Source organism: Sus scrofa, chromosome 3 (genome assembly GCF_054392235.1).
Source record: "Sus scrofa isolate SSC_HxYL_T2T_F1_AM1 chromosome 3, Sscrofa_HxYL_maternal_Yorkshire_Landrace_v2.0, whole genome shotgun sequence".
Classification (NCBI taxonomy): Eukaryota; Metazoa; Chordata; class Mammalia; order Artiodactyla; family Suidae; genus Sus; species Sus scrofa.
In genome coordinates this window covers 114,438,406-114,457,000 of record NC_139385.1, presented here as the reverse complement: position 1 = coordinate 114,457,000, position 18,595 = coordinate 114,438,406, and the positions used below count along the sequence as shown (strand labels likewise).

General features: G+C 40.7%; 1 protein-coding gene across 43 annotated transcripts in view; it reads left to right on the top strand.

The window, feature by feature from the left end:
• RMDN2 (regulator of microtubule dynamics 2) overlaps window positions 1–18,595 on the top strand; it is a 95,916-nt gene that overhangs the window by 60,546 nt on the left and 16,775 nt on the right. For 23 of the 43 annotated variants that reach the window (XR_014842207.1, XR_014842209.1, XR_014842210.1 and 20 more), the window contains 4 exons: window positions 764–862; window positions 2,237–2,290; window positions 2,378–2,458; window positions 15,072–15,121. Coding sequence is in view for 30 of the 43 variants with exons in the window: in XM_085019544.1 (XP_084875670.1) it covers window positions 764–862; window positions 2,237–2,290; window positions 2,378–2,458; window positions 15,072–15,121 (284 nt within the window). In the remaining 13 variants the exon portion in view is untranslated. Of the gene's footprint in view, window positions 1–763; window positions 863–2,236; window positions 2,291–2,377; window positions 5,797–14,421; window positions 15,443–18,595 lie in introns of those variants that run through there. The other 20 variants (XR_014842212.1, XR_002342769.2, XR_014842205.1 and 17 more) reach the window with 4 other exon arrangements.

The following is an 18,595-nucleotide window of genomic DNA, read 5'->3' as shown; positions in this document are numbered from 1 at the left end:
TCTTTAACCCACTGCACCACAGCAGGAGCTCCTGGAATAACTTTTTTAAATAGAGTTAATGGCTGCCTAGAACCCTAGAAGATGGGATTGGAATGAAGGCACTTTGGGGAGAGCATAGTACCCTTTTAAGTATTCATTTTTCATTCCTTTTAATCTTTTATGTTATATATTTATTATTCATATTTGGGAAAAATGAAAAAAGCAAATGGTAATATGAGATTTAATTTTAAAAAAGTCTCCTGAATTGTAAATATTTATGCTGGGCCCTCGCTGTATACTTCTCCTGGGTTGAGGATCTTTGTTCTGTTTACCTTTCTGAGATGCTGCATTCGGGGTCAGGCTGGCAGCATGGAGTAGGCAGGAAGCGGGCAAAGGCAGCGTCTTTTAGCTACTCATACTCTGCAAAGAAATACTATGCGTCACCTCAAAAGCAAGAATCATGTGAACAAGCAGGATGAGTATTATTCCTCACCACATTCCCCTATCTCACACTGGACACAAACCTTCTTATGAGTATTTCAAATTGGTTTGGTAGCTAGAGCTTTTAGAGCTCATAGTTTGTTAGAATTATGAACAGGAAGGCAAAATAGTAGTACCATAAAGTTGATACCTCCTCATGTACAATTTATGGGTATGTATTTATATATATTGTATGATATGCACACTCATACATACACACACACACACATACACGTCCAACTGGGGAGAGGTTATTTATTCAAAAGATGAACAGCTTTCTAAGAGTGATGTTCTATATTTGCAGGTCTCCAAACTGAGCTGGATTGAGAAAAAAATGGCTGCTACTCTGTTTGGGAAAATACCATCCTCAACTGTACAAGAAGCTTTGCAAAATTTTCTTAAGGTATATTTCATCTATCCATTATTTCAATGTCAAACTGGCTCCTATCTGTACCAGTCTCTCCTGCCCTTGCTGTCAAGGAAGTACTTCTCTTCTCCGTGTGTGGATCTCTAACCAAAGCCCCAGATGAAGTCCTCATTTTGGCACATCCAAACTATTTCTTAGAGCATGGTCATGTCTTAGGTGTGGCAGCCCTTACTGCCAAATCCAGGTGTGGCTCTCCAGGTTGTGTGAGTATGTGCAAAAGCATTCATGCCCTGATTATTAGACTGGGTCCTATATATTCCGGATTAGGCTAATTTAGAACCAGTTTTTTTTGGGGGGGGGGGCGTTAAGGCCACCCTTGCTGCATTTGGAAGTTCTCAGGCTAGGGGTCAAATCGGGGCTGCAACTGCCGGTCTACATCATAGCCACAGCAATGCAGGATCCAAGCCATATCTGTGACTACACCACAGCTAACCGCAACACCAGATCCTTAACCGACTGAGTAAGGCCAAGGGTCAAACCTGCATCCTCATGGATACTAGTCAGATTCGTTCCCACTGTGCCACAACAGGAACTCCCTTTTAACTTTTTTTTTGAAGTATTGTTCTCTTGGATTCTGCATCCCTCTGTGTTGGGGGCTAAGGTCAGGTTAGGAGCTTCCTTGTGTAAGATCTTTGCAAGAGCAAAACCTGGCTCTGATGCAAAGATTAGCTTAGGTTCCAGAAAGAGCTCTCTAGTATCAACACCGTACCCACGACAGAATTCTTATTTCCCAGACATAAAGAAAAGGAACTGGTACATAAGGCATTAGTAGATGGGAAGTAAAGTACCTTTAAGGGAGGTCTGCTACTTCAACTTGTTATTTTAAGCATGTCTTTTCTTTAAAAGTACTTGATGTGATGGACCTCAGTTATTATTCAGCTCAGATGGAATGTGTTGAAATCATAAGAAATCAAATATTAATGTAGTGAAGGATGCTTGCCATGGGATACCAGTCACGCTCTACTCTTGTTTCCTGAAGAGATTGTGAAATGTAGGGACCTGGCCTGGGGAGCGTATATCACCAATTGTCTTGGCCCTGAAAGAAAAAAGAGAAAAAATAGAGAAAGGGAAGTGAGGAAGATGTTATACAGAGGGATCCCAAAATCTTAAACTATCTCATTGCTTTATAAACTGTATAACCATAGTAATTATTCCACTTTAATGGATAAGCTCAAAAGCTGTATTTACACTCAGAGGATACTTGAATTGATAAAATGATTCAGATGTGAGGCAACCAACCTAAATTCCTAGGGCAGTTTGGTTAATATTTAGTTTATTGAAATATATCTTCTTTACTTGTTGTTTTAATACTTCCCTGTTATTCTCTTTTCTGTTTTCTCTTAAAATCAGGTCGAAGAACTGCACCCTGGTTTTTCTAAGTCCAATTACATGTTCTTGGCCAAGGTAATGAAGATCATTGTTTTAAGATCACTTTGAATCCATGATACAAAAACGTGATTGCCCTTCATGTTGATTATTTTTCATTTCTAGTGTTGTATCGATCTGGACCAAACAGATGATGCTGTGAAGTTCTGTAATTTGGCAGTGTTGCTTCCTTGTGTTACCAAAGAGGTAAGTCCACACAGTGACAAGGAGTGCTCTTACTAGTACAATTCCAGCCTCCAGTATGAACAACTGGTTTAATATATCTGGAGTTTTCTTCTTTCCTAAAACATTTTGACTTGGATTTAACATGTACCGTGAAGTTTTAAAGACTGCTGTAGGTAACCCTTCACCAGGAGACCCCCTGTATCTTTAAGGAGCATGCAGATTGTGGGCTGGCAGTTAAACATGCTGATGCTCGTTAGGTGTTAGCCAGCAGGGAGTGGGATAAGCCCTGCCAGGAAGGATGGAGGACGGCATAACTGTGGGCAGCTGATGATTAAACCGGGATAGGCAGCAAATGAGCAGGCAGGCTGCCCACCTTAGCGCAGGAGCATGCAGAGCCATCGTCAGTCCCAGTGCACAGCAGGCTGTGGCTGCCCAAGGCCACAAAGATTAAAAACGTGTATTAACATCTTCAGTCTTTGAACATCATTAATGAAAAAGAAGCTGTCACATTGCTTCTTGCCTTTTTTCCATGAATTCAGAATTCTGATATCCTCTTAAGTTTGAGGAATTTCACAGCATTAACAATTCAGTCTGTGTTCCTACATACTAATATTGTGGAAACAAAAGGAAGCAGATCAGTGTTTTCTGCTCCCTTCTCATACCACATAAACACTATCATCCTGTGAATCACAACTGAAAAGATGCCTCAGAAGTAAGTACTCTTCTTCTCTGTTGGAGCAATACAGTCCCCAGCGTCTGTTGTGATCTGCAACATACACACGTAAGACATGCTTCCTGCCCTCCAGGAGCTTGTAGCCTAGAGAGGAACATAAAGTTACATCCAAATGATGGGAGCTCAGAGAATAGGAAGTGCTAGGAGAGGTACAAATAATTGGTTGTCGAAATAGGGAGAAATTACTTTCACCTAGAAGAGACCAGGTAGCATCAGAGGTGGACTTTGAAAGATGTATAGAATGTGGAGGTGTGAGCGAAGCCCGTGGCAGGTCATGAACAAAGGCACAGAGGTGGAAAAGCAAAAGTTTGTTTGCCTGGAAAGGAAGGAGTGTTCAGGTCACTAGTGGGAAATAAGGCTGAAAAGAGGAAGCGACACAAGACCTGCCCAAACTTCCAGGTTCAGGGATGGCTGTGTCACTACACGGGGCTCTTCAGCAACCACCTGCACGAGGGCTTGGCCTGCTTGCGTGTTTGGGATTTCCTGTAGGTTTATTACCTTTCTAACTCAAATTCCTCAGTTGGTTACATTCATTAATAGAAGGTACAAAGCAGCACTTCTTCTCCAGAAGAGAAGTCGTGTAACTTTTTTAGCAGAAAACAGATTTTGCCCCTCTGCTTGCTTGCTCTGTGTTAGTGTTTGGGACCCTACTGTCTTTTTTGTCTCTCCTGAACGATGCTAGTTTGGGTTACATTTTGAAGTGAGTGCCTCTGGAGTTCCCACTGTAGCTCAGCAGTAAGGAACCCAACTAGTATCCATGAAGATGTGGATTCGATCCCCAGCCCACTCAGTGGGTTAAGGATCCGGCATTGCTGTAGCTTTGGTGTAGGTCGGCAGCTACAGTTCTGATTCAGCACCTAGCCTGGGAACTTCCATACCTGCTGGTAGGGCCCTAAAATAAATAAATAAATAAACTGAGTATTTCTGCATTCTTATTAGAATATGAGAACAAAATGCAGTATGATAATAAGGCTTGCTGCCTGGCTATTTAATACACAAATGTTTGTGCATGACATCTAGTGCTCTCACAGGAGGGCTAATACCGAGGAGCTCCAGGGTTTGATCCTTGGTCCCTAAATTTCCTCTCCCCTTTCCTCCTCCCTACCTGCCAGACCTCTCCTCCTCCGTGGCTTCAAATGCTACATCCCTCCCAGGGGTCCTCAAGTTTGTATCCCTAGACCTCTCCTCTGAGCTCTAGACCTGATTATCCAGTGTCCTGCCTACGTCTCCACTTGGATGATCACAGACATCTCAGACTCCACTCATCATCAGGCCTTTGCATCTCCTCTTCCTCCATCTCCCCTCTTAGTAAGTGGCACCTCCATCGCCCAGTTAAGAAAGCTGGGAGTCGTCCTTGACACCTCCTTCTCCCTCAGCCCCCCAACCCAGGCACCTGCCCAGTCACCAAGTTCCTAGAGTTCTTCTAAAACATGCTTTGAGCCATCCAACTGCTCTCTCTCTCTCTCTCCAGCCATCACTCCAAGCAGGGCATCACCTTCTTTCACCTGAGCCACGATCACGCAAGCCTCAGTGCTGGTCTTCTCTCACCTTCTTGGCCCGTGTCTAGCCATTCTTGGCTCTCAGTATCAGCCAAAGCCACAGATTAAACATCAACCTCAAATGTCTCTTCCCTGCTTGAAAACTCTTGGCTTTCAGGATGAGGTTCAGAAGTTTTAGCATGCCTGTCAAGGGCTCTGATCTAGCTCCTACCAACCTCTCAAGCTTCCTATGTTCTCCTCTCTCCTCCTCTGCACCGTGTTCTTTCCTGCCTTGCACCTTTGGGACACATTGTTCTCTTTTTGAAACATTCCCCTCAAACCCTCCATTCTCTTCACCAGCTTTATTTCTACTGATCCTTCAAGCCTTAGCATAAACATCATTTCTTCAGGAAAGATTTTCTTGGCACTCCCAGACAGTACCTCATACTCTGCTTCATGTCATTTTGCACAGTTGTGATTATATAATTATTTGTGTGATTGTTTCATGAAAGTAACAACCAAGTGTGTTTCATTCCCCTCTCTTTCTAGTGCCAAATATAGTATCTGGCATATAACAAGGACTCAGTAAGTATTAGTGCGGAGACTCAAAAGATTAATACCATACAAATAAAAATTATAGTTCTAATAGTAATAATAAATAGGCCTGGTAATAAATATAACTAAGAAAGCTGGATGGTGTGGAAATATCTAGGTAATAAGCAAAACAGCATTAGCAAGTATTTCCAACATTACTTATTTTTTTCCAGTGATGTTTCTGTTTGTATTCCTAGAAATGTTTTTTTTTTTTTTCAAGTGGTTAATGTACTGTCAAGAATATCTCAATTTCTTTTTCAATTAGAAAATAAGATGAGGTAGGAGTTCCCATTGTGGCACAGTGGTTAACGAATCTGACTAGGAACCATGAGGTTGCAGGTTCGATCCCTGGCCTCGCTCAGTTGGTTAACGATCCAACATTGCCATGAGCTATGGTGTAGGTTGTAGACTTGGCTCGGATCTGGCATTGCTGTGGCTGTGGCGTAGGCCAGTGGCTACCATTCTGATTAGACCCCTAGCCTGGAAAGTCCATATGCTGCGGAAGTGGCCCCATAAAATGCAAAAAGACAAAAAAGAAAGAAAAGAAAAGAAAAGAAGATGAGGTAAGTTGTCTGTGGTACCCCCTGACTGTACAGTTTTTTCCAAATTGAAGTATACCCCATTAGTGATTTTGCTGACCCATTTATTCATTTCCAAAATATATGGCATTGGCATTCATTACAGCAAAGGCAACTGAGCCATTGGTTTTCTCTCCCTCCTGTGAACTTGTGTGACATATGTGCTTCTTTGCGGAGCACTTGTACCCTCGTCCTGGCATCACAGTCAGTTGTGAACATGAACTCTGTCCCTGTCAGCGAGCTTGGAGCTCATCACCCTGCACTTAACATTGGGAATGTCAGCCATTAGGTCTCTAGAGCTCAGATTCGTGCATATAAGCAGCTTTACATTTCCAGAATCTGAAATTACAGTATTTTATTATTCATGTGGACTTTTCTTGACCCTAGAAAGGTAATCTCAGGTCCTGAGAAATATTCCTTTAAATATAAATAAATAAATAAAAAGGATTCCCGTGTCTAAGTCAGTACGAGAATGATTGCTGAGTGAAATGATGATGACCCCGGCAGCCCAAAAGTGTTTGCCTGAAGGGAGTATCCAAGTTACTGACCTGGAGTCTGATGCAAATATAAAAAGCATCATGTAAAATTTCATTTTACAATGAGGGATGTGCTAATCTGGTAAACAAAAAAAACCTTTTAAAATTGCTGTAATATTTTGAAGTGATATGAATTACTCTTCTAAGACAAACTCTTACAGGATAATAACCACAATGTACCAACAACACAGGAAGGAGAGAACTCTGTAGGAGGGCAGAAGGTAAAAAACTTCATATTTAGCATGTGGCATGATTTTGTCTTGAGGTTACCTGTAGTTTAAAGTCCTGGGCTGCATTTCCAACCTCTGCTCCAGATTGAGAATCATCAATCTCCTTAGTAACCACTCTTAGTAATAAAATCCCAATCCTACTCTAAATGTTCTATCTTATTTAAGACCTCATATTTGATTATCTTAACTAAGATATGGGCTAAGTAAGTTTAGGAAATATAATTAGTCCACAAATGTTGATCCTGTCTTCAGTTCTAGGAAGGCTGCAGATCCGAGGGGTGGGTGGGTCTGTTCCTGAAATCCAGCAATGTTGTGTCCAGAGTCTCATTTGTTAGAAATTCTTATTCGCCTATTTCTTTCTGGTTTAAATTTATTTCTGAACAAACATTTTACGAATTGTAAGCTGGAAGTGTTACTCTGTTTACACTTTCCTATTTCCATTATTTTGGCTCTTACCTTCTATTCATGTATATTCAACATATATTATTTCTTAAGCTTTCTCAATATATAATGGCTGTAGCTGTATTCTTTAAGTTGATCTTAATAACATCTTAAAGAAGTTTTGTAGTCTTCCTTGTAGTTAATCTTCTTAAAGTAGCTGATGATATTGTATCAGTTTGGTATTGGTCATTTTTAACTAGTATGCAGTCTGGTAAAATTGATATTTGATAAATCATTACCCAAATGCTGGGCGTATAATGATTTAATAGAAATAATTCTCTTGCGGAGTTCCTGTCATGGCACAGTGGTTAATGAATCTGACTAGGAACCATAAGGTTGCGGGTTCGATCCCTGCCTTTGCTCAGTGGATTAAAGATCCGGCATTGCTGTGAGCTGTGGTGTAGGTCGCAGACACGGCTCGGATCCCACATTGCTGTGTCTCTGGTGTAGGCGGGCAGCTACAGCTCTGATTAGACCCCTAGCCTGGGAACCTCCATATGCCGTGGGAGCAGCCCAAGAAATGGCAAAAAGACAAAAAAAAAAAAAAAAAAAAAAAGAAAAAAAAAAAGAAATAATTCTCTTTTATTTATCCAAAGTCTTTAGCAGAGACCATTGATGTATTTTCTGAAAATGTAATATTTTCTGGCACTTTCAGATCAAATAAATCTATATTTTTTTAATATGTGTGTTTGTGTGAATGAGAAAGATTACCTTTACTCATTTATATTACAAATACAGGGGTGCTCTGCCAGAGGCTTGGGATACAATGAGAAAAAAACACATCCTGTCTTTGCACGGTGAATTCTGTAGTCTAGTGAGGAAGGCAGACCCTGAACAGGTAATAGCAATAAAGTGCAATGAGTGTTATGGAAGTGAAAATAAAATGGGTTGCACCCTGGATCAGGGGCCTAGAAAGGCCTTCCTGAGGTTTTGATAGGTAACCTGAGATTCTAAGGAAATTAGAATTTAGACCTAGTGTTTTAAATCTTTAAGACTTTCTTGGGGGTTGGGCACTTAGTAAAAATATAAGTTCCTGGCCTTTTTCTGGAGAGAGAAAGATGCTCTGAGCTGCAGAGTGTGGTGATAGCAACTGCACTATCAATGTGATTTCACTCCAGTTTCTGCCCATTGGATTCTGTTCTACCGGCTTAGTGCTCGGACTGTCCCTCAGGGAGAAAACAAGAGGAAGGCAGGTGGTGGTTGTTCTTGGCATTGCAGCCACAGGAAATGATGACGTTTGAGGTCATAGCTGTGGACTTTACTCTGGAAGAGTGGGACTGCTGGACCCACTCAGGGGAACCTGTACAGGGAGGCAATGCTGGAGAACATCAGACGTCAGGTCTCCCTGGGGTGTGATCTCTGAAAACCAGATGTGACTTCCCAGTGGTGCAAGGAGAAGAGCTGGACGATGGGGGAGGAAGAAGACGTCCCCAAGGCCAGAGTCTAAACTGGAAAGTCTTATGAACATGTGAGCTAGGACATGACTTCCGCATAGGGAGGAGCCGTCTGATGTCATGCGTGTCAGGAGGGTGAGTTTTGTTCCTCTATGTTGGAATCCATCCGTGAGTGGGGTGAGAAATGCAGCAAAATCAAATGACTTCAGTTTGAGGTGATAAAAAGTGTGCTGTCTCAGCAAGAGGGTTTGCATAGTTTGAATCTGGGGAAGAAAGGAGTAACTTGAGCTCCAAACCATAACTTGGGTTCTTGTAAGAGAACATTTGCATAAATATGGTCATATATCGTGTGCTTGAAACATAATGGAGACATCAAAATTAATCAGATAGCTATGCAGTGGACATGCTGCAGGGGCGGAAATTTCTGTACTGCTGGAGAGTAACGCACCCTCTGAAGGTAACCAATATGATTATTTCCCTGAGTGACCTCATCGAATTCTTACACAGAAGAATAAAGAGATGTAGGCAGACCTTTAGCAGCCTCCCATCTCCTCAGTGGCAGAGATTTCACACTAGACAGAAGCTCCTTGAATATAGTAATAATGGGAAACTATTCACTCACAGTTCAACACTGACCCAACCTGTGTTAACTCACACAAGAGAAGAACCCTTTGTACTCATTATGGAAGTGTATCCAGTAATAAATCATCCTTCAGATGACATGAGTACATTCACACTGCAGAGAAACCACATGAATATCATCTCTGTGGTAAAGCCTTCAGTCCAGGCTCTGTCCTTAGCCATCAGGAAACAGTATACACTGGAGAGGAACCCTTGGGATGTAACAAACGTGGAAGAACCTTCAGCCTCAGCTGTGACCTTTAGAGACGCCAGAGAGGAGAAACCACACAGGAGAGAAACCCTACAGCCTTCAGCCAAAGCTCAAGCCTTGGTCTGCACAGAAATCTCAGAGTCAGACAGGAGCAGAAGCAGCAAGTCTTTACCAGGAGGAGGAAGCCATTTGTGAAATACCAGATAATTCATGTCAGAGAAGCAATTCAAGGAAGTAAACCTGGGAAACGCATTACTCATAGAGCAACACTTGGCGGCATATGAGGGTTTTCACTGTATCAGATCCTCTCAGTGTTGTGAATGAAGAAATCACGTGTACCTTAGCCTAAAGCTCTCACATTTCGGAATTTCTCAGGCCTCAAATCAATGTAGGAATGCCTTCATCTGGAGTTCCCATCGGGACTCAACAGAAACGAATCCGACGAGGAACCATGAGGGTGCAGGTTCGATCCCTGACCTCACTCAGTGGGTTAAGGATCTGGCGTTGCTGTAAGCTGTGGTGTAAGTCGAAGACGCTGCTCGGATCTGACACTACTGTGGCTGTGGTGTAGGCCAGCAGCTCTAGCTCCGATTAGACCTCTGGCCTGGGAACCTCCATGTGCCATGGGTGTGACCCTAAAAAGATAAAAAAGAAAGAAATAAAGAAAATCTTTAATCTGGAATTTATGTAAGAAAACTCATACCAGGGGAAAAACCCTCTATCAAGAACCCTTTAGTACACAATTCAGCATGTAATCAGACTTTTGCCAAATGACATATTACTGAAAATAATGTCATGTAAAGATACACAACTATGATACATTTTTGGAAACACTGAATGCAGAATTTCATAAGATATAATAAACAATGAGATAATCCCTCTTCAGTAGATTAGATTAATAAAGTTACTGGTGAAAAATTTAATACATGGATATTTGTCTTTAAAAATCATAAAATATTATGCTAAGTGGGGCATTTTTCCTTTACTAATATCACTATTGATCAGTTGATCAGTTTTTGTTTTGTTTTTTTTTAATAATGCAGCTCTAAGCATGTTTACAAAGAATTTGTTCAATCAGAAAACAACTCTTTTTTTTGCCTGCACCTGCAACATGTGGAGGTTCCAAGCCAGGGATCAAACCCGTGCCATAGCAGCAACCCAACCTGCTGCAGTGACAACACTGGGTCCTTAACCCACTGCTCCAGAAGGGAACTCCAAAACAGCTTTTAATGTAACCGAAAATAAAACAGAATACAAAATAATGTGTTCTAATTATTCTTTTGGTGTTAAAATGTGTATCCACATAGCAAGGGTGAATGGAAACATGGACAAATAAACATTTTATAAATGATTCAGATATTTCAGGTGATACTGATGCAGGTGGTAAACACACCGTACTTTATGAAATACTAGAGAACAAAGGCTTGGGGTTAAGAAATAGGATATATAAAAGCACTGAATCAAGTGTACAGTATGGCTGAAATGTTGAGTTCTTGAGAGAGGGATGAGAGGCTTATATGCTTTCTCCTTAAAGGCAAGAGAAAATGTGTTTGAGCGTCTTAAGCAACATGTAACACAATGAGATTTTTAGGAAGACGCAACAGCAACCATGTGGAGACTGACTTGGATTGGAGGGGACCAGAACTGGAAATTAGAATACCACCCTGGTAACTACTGCATTGACACTGACATGACCTTGACAAAGATGATGGCAGTAAGGCATGCAGAGGAGAAGACACATTGAACAGATTTATAGGTGGTATTCTCTGCAAGACTTGGAGATTGAGTATCCAGGAGATAGAGGACTCGAGAATGACATCTTGGTTTCTGGCTTGGAAAACTGACTAGGGTAGATGGAGGTACCCTTTGCAAACACAGGAAATATTGTGTTTTGGTAGAGAGGGCAAGTTCAGTTTTGGACATTTTGAGTTTGTGTGTGTGAGAGATTTTCAGATCCACTAAGTGATTATTTGGCATAATATTAAATAATAATAACCACATAGAGAGGTTATTGTAGTACATGAAATGTAGAGGGCAAAGGATCAACCCTGAGAAACTCCAGTGTAATAGGAGGGAAAGGAACCTGCAAATAATACTGAAATAAAAGACCAGAGATGACAAGGCCTCAGAATCCAAGGGGTAGTGAGTGGTCAGATCTGTCAGACACTCTTGGGAAGTCAGGACTGGAACAAGCAGATGAAGTTAATGATGCCTGTGTCATTGGGGATCTTAATCCAGACCATTTCAGTGGAACAGTAGAGATGGAGACAGTGCAGAGCACTAGAGGAGAGAAAACCAGTCAGTATGTGTAGACATCCTTCCAGTAATTTGATGGGGAGAAAGGAGACATGGAAGGTAAGAGTTAAAGCAGAGCTTGAATTGAGAAGTAGTTTTATTTTAGACAGAAAATATAGGAGCGTATTTGAATAGTGAGAAAGAGCCAGCAAAGAAAGATGGGTTCAAGAAAGGCTAGAGAGTGGGAAGATAATTGATAGAATAAGGTTATGAGGAAGCCAGAGAAAATGGGATCCAGAGCACTTTAGAATCCCCTCCTTTTGTCACAGCCTAGATAGAAAAGTTGAGAGGTTTGTGGATTTGTGGAATTGTAGTGAACCAGGGTAGGTGACCCAGAGAGAGGAAAGGGTTGCAGTCTTTTAGTAACAGAGTAAGCAGATGTGGAACCTATGGTGGGTAGAAAATGAGTCAACTGATAGAGAGCTGATAGAGAACAAAAAGGGAAAAAGTCGCTCAGTGAACTTGTCCAAGTTGGAAAATTGGTGTATTGAAGTAATTAGATAATGTGAGCAAAAAGAATGTATACATGTATGTGTGACTGGGTCACCTTGCTATGCAACAGAAAATTGACAGAACACTGTAAATCAGCTATAATGGAAAAAATAAAAATCATTATTAAAAAAAAAAAGTAATTGGATAAATGACCCCAAAAGATAGACCGTTGTATTTGGAGAACAGGATGCCTATTTCAGAGGTGGAGCAGTTTTAGGTTCAACACAGCCCAGGATATGCTCATGGGGGTTATGTAGAGGGTATTAGTGATGAGGAGGCAACTTTCTAAAAGGCTGGGATACAGGGCCCATGGGCGCAGTGAAGACTCCAAGAGTGGTGGCGGAACACGGTGTGGAGAGAGAGACCAAGGCACCAAAGTCATAGAGTGAAGTAAAAATGAAAAGAGAATGACTGGGAATTTGTTAACAGCTATAGGAAATGGTGGAGGGCAGTTATCCTCTACTATTGGTTCTAACCATTCCATCGTTCTCTTCCCAAGCCTCCTTCAAGTACTCTCTTAGCTAATACATTGCTAGTTATTAAAAAATGACTTCAAAAACAAGCCTGGATTTCCCATTGTGGTACAGCGAAAACAAATCCGACCAGTATCCTTGAGGGTGCAGGTTTCATCCCTGGCCTCACTCAGTGGGTTAAGGATCTGGCATTGCTGTAAACTGTAGTGTAGGTCGCAGACGTGGCTCGGATCCTGAGTTGCTGTGGCTGTGGTGTAGGCTTGCAGCTGTAGCTCCAGTTCTGCCCCTAGCCTGGGAACCTTCGTATGCCACACCTGCGGTCCTAAAAAAGAAAAAAAAAAAAAGTTGCCTAAAAGGAGCTCCAGGGAACTATGAGAAGAAGGAGAGAAGTGGGAGGTTGAGTCAGGGAAGACAAAGCACAAAGGAACAGTCTTTGGGGTGTCAAGGTGAGCACTGCAGAGGATGAATGGTCTGAAGGGCATGCATTGTAGATGGTGACAGAGGAAAGCATGACTGGAGGTGATGGTTTCAGTTGGTGTGTGTTTTTTTTTTAGCTAAAAGGCCCTGCCAGTGATCTCTATCCCTTAAAAAGTAAATTAATTAAAGACTTGTGTGGAAGCCCTGGGAAGAAGGTAAAGTGGGAGGTGTGTGTGTGTGTGTGTGTGTATTGGCAGCCGGATTGGGGTGGGAGTTGAATAAGTTCTTTGTGGTTCCTGAGTGCAAATATTGCTAAGCTGTGATCTTCATTTTAAATTTTTCATTGTAGTTTGAGCATATTCATTTCTTTAGGCGTCTAACTAAAATAATTCTCTCATCTGTGTCATTCCTATGTAAGAAATTGGTTCCTGGATTTGGAAAATGGTTACCAAGCTCCCGTGTCTAACTACTTATTTAACAGGCATTTATTTAGGGACTCCTAGGTGCCAGGCACTGAGCTAGGCCTAGGATTACAACTACAAAGATGACATATGGCTTTAGAGGTTCTTTTAAATAGTACATTACTATCCTAGATTCATTAACCGTATTTTTTCACAGCCTTCAAAAATATTGGTTCGCTAGAATGTAGACTTCTAGTTGATCAGATACTGGAACAATCAGGTTTTTTTGTCTTTTATTTTCCCACTGTACAGCAAGGGGATCAAGTTATCCTTACATAACTTTCAAGTTATCCCCCACCCTTTGTTCTGTTGCAACATGAGTATCTAGACATAGTTCTCAATGCTACTCAGCAGGATCTCCTTGTAAATCTATTCTAAATTGTATCTGATAACCCCAAGCTCCTGATCCCTCCAGAATCAGTTTATTAATGTTTAGGAGTAAAATTATTGAAGAACTTCCAATTAAAAAAAAAAATAGCTGACAGCTGCGTCCAAAATCTATTTGGACTATTTTTTTTCATCTATTTTATTTTATTTATTTATTTATTTTTGTCTTTTTGCCTTTTCTAGGGCCGCTCCTATGGCATATGGAGGTTCCTAGGCTAGGGGTGGAGTCGGAGCTGTAGCTGCCGGCCTACGCCAGAGCCACAGCAACGCAGGATCCGAGCCTAGTCTGCAACCTACACCACAGCTCACGGCAACGCCGGATCCTTAACCCACTGAGCAAGGCCAGGGACCGAACCCACTACCTCATGGTTCCTAGTCAGATTCGTTAACCGTTGCACCACGACGGGAACTCCATCGTCTGTTTATTTTAAATGTGTTACATTCCTTCACCCCTTTCTGATAGGTGCTCAGTAGGTATTTATTAAACACAAAAATGCATGAGAGTACCCTACCATTTGAATTTATTTCCACTCTTCCTAACTTCCAGATTTGTTTTAAGGAAGTAACAATGCATGTAGAATCGTATTACATCAAATTAGAATCACAAATTACGTAATTTTTTTTTTTTTTTTTTTTTTTTTAGGGCCACAGGTATGGCATATGGAGGTTCCCAGGCTAGCTGGCCTACACCACAGCCACAGCAATACCACATCCGAACTGCATCTGTGACCTGCACCACAGCTCATGGTAATGCTGCATCCTCGACCTACTGAGCAAAGCCAGGGATAGAGTCTGCATCCTCATGGATACTAGTCCATGGATACTAGATTCCTTTCCTCATGGATACTAGAGTCATTTCTGCTGCGCCACAGCATGATTTTAATTTTAAATATAAACTACCTGATAAGGTAGGTAGTTTGGATCTTACATTGGAATCTTGTCTGGATCTTACAGACGAATGTCAGATTTCTTCCAATTCTGCTGCTAGGGCTAGGATTTCTTCCACATGTTATAGTTGAAGAAGAAAGCAGTGTTACCGTTAACACACCGATGGATCCTGTGTGTCAGCTTATGTAGAAAGGCCTCCCTTCCTGTATCCACCACTCCAGACCACTCCAGCCACGTCATTTATGTTCTCAGAGATCTGAATCATGCCTAGTCCTAAGAAATGCAGTTTCTTTGTAATAGTCCTTCACAAAGGATCCCCTCATTCAACAAAAGTCTATTTCAGAGTGCCTAGAGTATCAGGATGAATGTGTGAAATTTTGTTATATATTTGTATTTTCTTTATAGGATAAAGATGCACAGAAAGAGGTGAAAAAAATAAGTACTTCTTTGAAGAGGTAAATAAAAGAACTTGCTCTTCAACAAATCAGATGTGGTCTACTAAAATTTAAACTAATCAAAGTCGTGTTTTTTTATTATGCTTTTTTCTTTTTTGATGTAAAGGTAATGTGCTCATATTTGAAGGTAAAAGTACGTTTCTGCAGAATGCATTCCACTAGTAGCACTACAAAACTAATCATGTTATTTGGAGAAATCTCTTTCTTATGATGTCAGTACAAAATGATCTTTAAATATGTATGCTTTTTATTTTTCCCATTAATGAACTATAGTCTTCAGAATATTTCTTTAAATAAAATATTTAAATCAGTTAAATAAAATGAAACCTAGTAAGTGTTTTATTGCTGCTTCAATGGAGACTTTACCAAAAAAAAAAAGAAAAATTCATTAATGTGGATGAAGAATGGGAAAAAGTAGACCAAGGACATGAACAAGTGGTTGATTGGAGAGGAAAAAGAGAAATGTGAAGAAGATTACAGTAAGATACTGTTTTACCATCAAGTTAGCAAGGATTTTTTTTTTTTCTTTCAAGATGCTGGCAGTGATGCCATGAGGTGGACCATTCTCATACACTGCTGCTGGGAGGGCATTTTGACACAAGTGTTTGGTAAAATGTACCTAGAGCCTTAAAAATATATAAACTCTTTTATAATTTCATTTTATGAAAATAATCTTAAAGAGAAAATTATATTTATGCACAGATATTCATAACAGCATTATTTTTTACAACAAAACGCTATATCCAACAGTGAGAAAGCAGTTAACCATATTAGAAATTAATTGCAATAGAGTATTATTTTGACATTAAAAATAAATACAAAAATGACATAGGGAGATGTACAGAGCATCTTAAATTCAAGTACAAGACAAAATAGTACATCCATATGATCTCAACCATATGAAAATGTGCATAGACAAAATCATCTATTGAAAATACACTAAACGTAGTCATATTTCTGTGGAGTTATGTTTAATTTCTTGTATTTCCCAGTTTTTAATAATTAAAAGTTTATAGTTCCCTAGTACCATTTAACCAGCCTTATCCTGGAAATCAGGTCAAAACTTAATGTCCTGTTTGCTATTCCAAATGCATGAACACACACACACATACACACACTCAGTTTTGAGCCCTGACCTAGTGATACCAGCTAATCAAACTGAGCAAGTTTCTCCCTGTCATCTTTTATAATGGCCAGTTGAGATACGTAAATCAATCCAACTGATTTCTTGCCCAAATTCTGACGACCAGTCTAACACTAAAACTACTTACTAGCTAGAAGGGACAGGAGTTTTGCAGGTATGCTCACCAATGCAGGGTCCACAAAGCCATGATTACCTCTGGCTAACTCTGAACAGCTAGATGAACGTGCAAGTTGAGACTGGTGATTCTAGCAGCAGAAAATAATGTAGAAACAACCATCGTGTAGGCTTTTCAGGAGCAGCTCATTCCAGCAGAGAGCAGTACAAGTCTTTCAATAAGAATTGTGAGAAATGTCATGAGCGCTGTTTGGGAATGGTGGGACTTGGGATCGAAATTGAAACAAACGTAAGATCTTATCAAACTTATTTTGTTTTAACAAAGTTCCTATGTGGTCCCTGTTGTCAGTATGTCTTCCATGGACGGGTCATTGTCCCTTGGTTAAGTGATCAGTTTCTGGGTAAGGACTTGACCCAACAGGAATGTAACATTTCTCAAAGTTTCTTGAATCTTCAAAATATTGGGAATTTCTGACACATTTGACACATTTTTCAGTAAGATGTTAATGGAGAAAATCTCCCTCCTCGTCATGGTAAGACTGTATCCCCTTCAGATGAACATCAAAGCCCTTCTGTGTGTTCCATTCCAGGGTTACGCCTGGATATAGCCAGTCCTCATCAAGTTATATAATCCAAGCATCTATGTGTGATGAAGCCAGCTAAAGACAATTTCCACATTAAATCCCCCCCCCCTTTTAAAGTCGAGTGGTGTATTTGGATGGCAGCATTATATATGTAGATTATTGACTTCCCTCAGTGAATTTCACACAAAGTGAACCATTGCTAACTCTTTCCTCGCTATAGTTGCTTCACTCACCACTCATACTGCTGACCTGGGAGAAGATAGACTAGCTGCAGAGTGTTTCTGAAATGTTGTCTCCTGGTGGGTCACTAAGGCCAAGCCCCTTCACCACAGACAAACCACACAAACTCCTAAACCTTCAAGAGACTCGTGCACCGCTCTGGAAAGGGGGAGTTCCAATCCAGAACTTGAATGTTTGATTTGAGAAGATTATAAGGTGTATGTTAAAATTTCTCTCAAAATGTTAAAGGAGTAAGTTAGTGTTCTACTAAAATTTTAACAATCGTCATGTCTGTGTAATTTGCCATGTTATCTTTTTTTACTCAACGATAAATAACTTCATTATAACATGAAAATCTCCCTTGTGCCTAAAAGTTGTCAAAAGGCTTTTCATTTGGTAATGTTTGCATACTTTTGAATTATAAAACCAGTGTTAACAGTCGGAGGGAACCATAGAGACAGTGTTCTAGACCAGCCTTCTCATTTTACTGTTACCAGTTCAAGCTCTGATGCGTAAGTAACACAGATGGAGTCAGAAAACTGTTGAATGGCTGACCAAGTTCCAGGTCCTAGAACCTCATGCCTTCTACATTCTTCTTTGAGCCCAGGACCTTTTCCATTTAACTGAGCCGAGTCCAGTGTGTTTGGCATAGATGGCAGTGGGTAGGAGGGAGGGGAGTTGGACTGAGAATTGTAACACTTGCATGGTTCTGCCTGTCTGTTTTACCTATGCTGGCTCATTTAATCCTCACAGCAACCCTATGAGGAAGGAACTTTTGTTATCATCCCATTTACAGATAGGGGAGCCAACAAAACCAGGGATGTTACGGACTCTGTCCAACACAGCATGAGATCTGAACTTGGGCACTTAGCTCCAGAGTCCAAGAAACACCGTGCAATCCTGCCAACAAGTGGGTTGGGGGCGGGGGCTAAAGACAGAGATGGAAGGAGAGCAGGGGAAGAAATGAAGGGAAAGGCAGAAAGGGAGTAAAAAAAAATGAATGGGTAGAGTGGGATGGAAAGGAAAGAAAGAAAAGTATAAAAATAAGGAAAAATCTTTCCTTGCTTTTTAGATATTGATACCCATTTTCTGGTTTTATATTATAAATTTCCAACAACCTGTTGTGTATGTTGCCTTGTATTAAATCTCTTTTTCTATGCCCACTTTCTCCTCCCCCCCACAATAAGGAAAGAGCGGAAAAAGGGGAGGGGGGTGCTGGTGAAATCTGTTGTAAATGATTCCTACTTGATCTGTGTGTGTAGGGAGGGAGAGCATCACTATGGACTGTATGACCTATTGATTGGCAATTAACAAGAATATTTCACTCTACAATTAAAGACAAGGTCACATTTTGGGACCAAATAGTTAATATCTTGATGTTCTATGATTGCTGTAGCTCTCAAGCCTGTGAAG